Below are 6,023 nucleotides of genomic sequence, written 5' to 3' on the forward strand. Positions count from 1 at the left end.
TAAACTCAAGGCATCCATACCGTTGTCATTCTCATATGAGATACATTACTGATTTGAGCCTGATCTGTATCTTTACATTTCTCATCTGTTTTTTTTGTTTTGAAAGGCAAGCTGGGGTTAGGCAGATCCCTACCAGTTATACAACGATACCATTGGGATTTGAACTTGCAACGTCCCAACACAAGGTGACGTGCACTAGCTGCTCCTACCAGACAAGCAGAGCCCCCGTTGGTGATTCTTATTCCTGTTTTGGTCCTTTCCTTCATTTTCTGGATTCTTCCAAGACTTATCTACAAGCTGACTTGTATCCTGGTCATTCTTGGATCCATGCTGATCTGGGTCAGATCCATACTCTAACAGTATGTATAACTCAGTCCAGGCACGTTCATCATGAAGAGAAAAGACAGCAGTTGACCATAACAAGGTCACCGTGCAAACACTGTCTGAGATTTTGTAAGCACGCTTGGACCATGCCAATGCAGATGACCTCCCAAAGAAGAAACAGCTAAACTCTAACTGCTTTATCATACATCTGTTTGCTGGAATTATTCAATAACTTTTGTTTGTTATTACATTTAACTGACGTTGTTTCAAAGACAATCCTTGGTACTAAAATCACTCAATTGACCATTGTTTAGTCAAACAAGATGACTAAAATTGCCTTCAATATCTTTTAACACAACAACATAAATTGTGTGATTTTGTCAACAAAAGGCAAAAAGTGATGTCATACCTTAGGCAGGTAACTGAAATGCATGAAGGAAAAGAAAGCTGTTGAATGTAATAATGAGAAAATGGGACAGTTCTTCCTAAACAGCTGACAATTTGGCTGATCTTTGTAATTCACTCAAAACTATTTCAATGTCTCCATATACACATTATAGTAACAACACTAAGGGCAAAATACCAATGCACAATAATCTTTCCAGACGTTGGTATTGAACATACCAATCTTCAATCCAGAAGCATGGCCACCTTTGCTTTAAGACTGCCCTTCTTTTTTATCAAGGAAGCTTCTTCACCCTTAACCATCCCACTGTTTAGATTTTCACTTAACTCAAAAGCCTGTGGTATATATTCTGAAAATTCAAGTTTCTTGTCCTCCTTCTGAGGCTTGCCAAACACAGGACCCAAGAAAATATTTAGCATGTCCTCAACAGCGTTGCTAGTGCTGGCTGCAGCATTATCACATGCAGGCAAACTATCATGTATCATGCTTCCTCCCTTAACGAAGTCCATGCCAATGTCTGATGTTGTCTCGTACCTGGAGATTGATTGGCTTAATAAATTTTCGGATATGGGTCCTTTTCCTGCTTCTGTGTTACTCTCCTCAGCTTCTGCTTTGACATACTGCACAAAGCTGATTCAATATTATCTTTAAAGATCATGAAATTGTCTAAAATGCAGGGGTAGCTGAATGCATAAGATGTTCATATCTGAACGAGATGTAGCTATCTTACAGGCATGTACTTTTAAGCAATATATATCTAGGGTCAATTAGATGATACATGGCATGGCCATGCAACATGTCAGACAGCCAACATGTGTTTAGCTATTATTTCTATAATTTTTGTCTCTATATCCACTGTGCAAGTGTGTCATGTCTCCGCCTGTGTTAGTGCATGTTACACAGACGAATGTAGGCAGCCCCTGTATGCATGCATAAATATCATTGTGTATCTTTTTCATTGATGTCGGTGCTTAATCTTGCACATGCACATGCACATGTTCGATTATTTGTTTCCCATTATGTATAAACCATCATACACATGCATCTTCTAGGGATGGGAAACCAAAGTCTCCTTGATTCACAGTAAATACTTTCCAGTTTCTACCCCTTAAGCAGGTGCCTAAAATACTAGCTGTGGGAACATCTCATGCAGGAATTGTCAACTGCAAATATGACTGTGCGCACGTGCATGCACATAAGACGCGCGCACACACACACACACACATGCATGAGCATAAATGTGCAACGTGTTTATATGCAAGCACACCTACATACATCCATATGTATATAAAACGACATGCACAAAAACATAATTCTATGCTCAGTTATTATTTTTTGCTTTATTTTGTAGAACTTGATTCAGAATCGAATTATCAGCATACCTCTTCAGCAATGCTCATCAGATCATCCAAAGTCAATTCTATGTCACTGCCACCACCTTGAGCTGAAAGAAGTCTTTCAGAATCCTCCAAGCCATTAAACTCATAATTCTTCGACCTCTTCTTTGATTTTTGAGCATTCCCCTCTTCTCTGGTGACTGTTGTCTTGTTTTTCTTCTTTCTTTCATTTGTACCATCATGTCCATGAGCCATATTTTCATTTTCCATAATTCTCCTGCTCGACTTCTTGGCTCTTTTCACAGCCTTTACGTTTGCATCCTCTATAGATTTATTTCCGTGAGATATATCAGGATCTTTCTTTCTTGCACCCGACTCAGACTTAGACTGTCGAACTTGCTGGTGTTCATCTTCAACAGGTATGCAGATCTCATCGTGCTTCTTAGAGCTTCTCTCTTTGTCTGCAGCAGTCACTCCCAGCATCCACAGAGGCAAGCACCGTTTCCTTTCCAGTGTGCCATTATTTCTGACATTTTTGTCATCCATATTTAAAGATGATGTTCATGAGATTGTCGTAACTGCAACACCCAGACAGGGATTTTCAAGGGTGTTCTAGACACAAGAAAACATTAATCACACTCCCAAATTTCTAGAGCCTTATTCAACAGATTGCATCGCTTAGCTAACCCTGCTTGTGTTGGTTTTATGGTTTCTTACGTCTGAACCAATGATAAGAATAAGTTCATCTGCGTTAGTGATCAAGATCAGATAGATGGCATGATCAAAATGAAAAGGAGAAAGTATATGCTGGAACTTTTTCTACCTCCCTTTCTTTTTTTCCTTTTTTCTTGACATGTAAACACAAATTATGACAAATTTTTACCAAAGGACAATCAATCAAATAGAAATAATCACACTAACAAACTATGCACCAATCAGGTATTCTGTTGAAATTTTCAAGCATTAAACGCTAATAATTGTACAAAACATACTAATAAAGTACTGCACATTAAGAGAAACAAATTGACAACAATTGTACTAGCAATTTGACATCCTTGCCAGCACAATCCCTCAACTTGATGGATATTGGTAACCAGTTTAGTCCAAAAAAGACAGCTTGATAAAACTTCCACAAATCCTCATTCGCAACAGTTTGATATCTAATAATACAAATATTCATATTCATTCTGTAGTTGCTTTAGTTTGTTTGCCTTTCAAGGAAAAATCTTTACATGCAACAATATGGTTAGAACATTCCAACTTGCGGTCACTTGAACTTCTCAAAATTGACAGCATCAGCTATGGTACCTGTTCCGATTCAGAATTGACATGCTCCAAGCATTCTCAAGTATGATCAACAGGGCCTCAGAATAATCACTTCTTGTGTTATAATTGGTGTACAAGGCGTATTCATGAATCACTGATACCAAGACCAAGCCTCTATTTCAGGGTCAAATTATTTGACAACACTTTTCCTGGTTCAATAACATAATTACTTGACACAGAAAGGATGCTTATTTAAATATCATGAAGTTCGAGTTTTTTTATTTTAAATAAAGAAAATGTTCATCTTTGGGAAGGTGAGGATTTTAAACAATATATGGAGGGCCCACAGTTAGCCTTTGATGAGAAGCAAAACAGAAGAATCCTAGGATTCACAAGATGCACGTAGGCATGAATATCCATGACATGTTACCATTTTGCAACATTGTGCTGAAACTCCTCTTATAATGCAAACCAACTGTTAGCGACAGGATATTGTGAGTAGCGCATGCACGTGCAAAAATGCACAAGCACACTCCATGATAAAGCATGGAAAAAGCAGGACTTTGATTAATGGAAAGTGGGCCCAAAGCGTGGGAACCACTTTTCTCCTGATCCAAACACCACAAAACTCATAAATATAAACTACAGTAGCATTCACAATTTAATAAACTAGAGTAAAGAATTCACAACTTAACTACCACATTCCCAGCCAAAATGCCAAAAAGCTAGTTGCAGATTTTTCTCTGTTGCTTGAGCAATCAAGAGAAGTTTGAGACAATAGTAATAGGTGTACTACCCGGTAGCCAGGGGGGGACTTAAGGGTTTTACCAACTGGAGGCCAGACAAGGTGCTGTCGGTGATGGGGGGTTTTCTCTTGGATTATCCAAAAAAAAAAAATAGAGTCCCACAACTGTTTCAATGTTTAATTTCAATTTCGCATTGTGAAACGCAAGAAATTTTGATAAATAGTGTCAAACTAACTTAATGGGAATTCTAAATTCTAATTGAACCTGAATTTAATTCCTGAAGCTCAAAATATTGTTTCATCAAACTTTGTAAGAGGAAGAAGGGAGGAAAAAGGGAAACAGGAACTATGAGAAAACATGTCAGAATGAGATAAAATGGATTTCCAAAAATATTATGAGTATGTTAACTTTCAACATGACATGGAAAATGGGGAGAAGAGAAATTTTTATTGAAAAAATGAGCTTCAAATTTCATAGACGGACTTTTCAGTTGCTATGGACACACAAAACTATTCTCTTACAATAATATATTCTTGAACTATTTTTTCATCACCTTACTTTTAATACAGACAAGAACTGTTTATGTCAATCAAACGAGAGGCAAAGGCCGAAATATCTTCAATGGAACAAATATAGAATTTTATCCTGAAAATTCCAAAGCGTAAGTGACTACTATCGAAAGGAAATCAACACCGTATGGACTGAAATTTCTGTGAATCGATATTCTTCAAATTCTAAAATTTGGGAGCTAATCAAAATGAACAATCACGTGTCCTTAATGAACACACAACCATTTAGACCAAGTACTCAAATTTGAAAGACGAAAACAACATGAATCAAGAAATAAAAGAAACCCATCATCGTTTTTCAACCCAAAACAAATGGGATTCAGTGAACCAAGCTCTTTCTTGTTAGTACCCAAAACTACCATGGCCCAAAAGGAGCAAGAGATCATTTTAGCGAATACAATCGATTTTTTTTGGCATTATGGGAAAACCCAATAAATTAAGACACTAAAAAAGAACAGATTCGATCTCAAAAGGAAAGGAAACAATCTAATTCATCCTAAAACGTGCATATTTGGAATGTTATGTACGAACCAACCATGCCAATTCCTTTCATATGCATGAAATATATCAACTTTGATTCAGGAAACCTCGATTTTTGATGGTGGTGCATAACTGCATACCTTGTGGAACACAAGAAGAGGCGAGCAAATCAGCAGGCAGAGAAAGAGAGAGAGGATGCAACTTTCAAAATTTTCAATGTGCCCCTGAAACGGGGGATATCAATGGACCGGATCTGGTCTACCCAAATCAGTCTAGAAACAATGATTTGACACCTAATGGTCCTTGTGAACATTGTGGACGGTGAGGATGCCAAATCACTTTTCTAAAAGTGATTTGGCAGATCACTTGATCTGCTCTCCTTCTTCATAAGAGCAGATCAGGTGACATCTTCACAGTCCATTCCACAATGTACACAAGGACTATGGTGAGGATGCCAAATCACTTTTGATTTTGCAGATCACTTGATCTACTCTCCTTAATGGCTAGTAACTGGGCTTGTCAACGGTCGGACCTGCACCAGACTCGGATGGGTTTCAAAACGTGTCCAAGTTTGATTTTAGTTCCGGATATGGATGAAAAATATCAGACCCCGTAAAATTTTACAAACCATAGTCAGGTCCATATACTGCTTGGACCCTATCGGTCCAAAGTAGACTGTTGGGGACTCCGAATAGTTTAACTAATAGGACCTACTCCACTGGCATCAAATTGGGTCCTATAGGACCTGGTCGGGGTGGGGTCGAGTCAAAACCAAACCATTAACAGGCCTACTAGTAAGTCCTGCTATTTAATGTAGTTGTTTTTTCGATGAAGATTTAATGTACTTGTTTGATCACTTAATCTTGCATTAATCTGTGGAATCTGAATATTGATT

At 37.9% G+C, this 6,023-nt stretch overlaps 1 protein-coding gene across 2 annotated transcripts; it reads right to left on the reverse strand.

The window, feature by feature from the left end:
* Positions 1-647: 647 nt before the first annotated feature.
* LOC149835693 (uncharacterized) lies at positions 648-5,363 on the reverse strand. Of its 2 annotated transcripts, none has more exons than XM_090010627.1 (3): positions 5,269-5,363; positions 2,113-2,813; positions 648-1,350 (listed from the first exon to the last, which is right to left on the reverse strand). In XM_090010627.1, exons 2-3 carry the CDS (start codon positions 2,611-2,613, stop codon positions 955-957), a joined length of 897 nt encoding a protein of 298 aa, XP_089866753.1. In that variant the 5' UTR covers positions 2,614-2,813; positions 5,269-5,363; the 3' UTR covers positions 648-954. The 2 variants fall into 2 exon arrangements, with proteins under 2 accessions (XP_089866753.1, XP_089866754.1); XM_090010628.1 differs by having other exon boundaries at positions 2,113-2,786; positions 5,269-5,341.
* Between the last annotated feature and the right edge of the window lie 660 nt (positions 5,364-6,023).

The sequence above is a fragment of the Nuphar pumila genome, chromosome 6 (genome assembly GCF_984573655.1).
Source record: "Nuphar pumila chromosome 6, dmNupPumi1.hap1.1, whole genome shotgun sequence".
In the NCBI taxonomy this organism is placed as follows: domain Eukaryota; kingdom Viridiplantae; phylum Streptophyta; class Magnoliopsida; order Nymphaeales; family Nymphaeaceae; genus Nuphar; species Nuphar pumila.

Bases quoted from the DNA above. Each gene is read 5' to 3' on its own strand.
- LOC149835693 (XM_090010627.1), bottom strand. From the start codon at position 2,613: ATGGATGACAAAAATGTCAGAAATAATGGCACACTGGAAAGGAAACGG. The intron at 1,351-2,112 runs GTATGCTGATAA...AGCTTTGTGCAG, and splicing joins TGATGAGCATTGCTGAAGAG to TATGTCAAAGCAGAAGCTGA.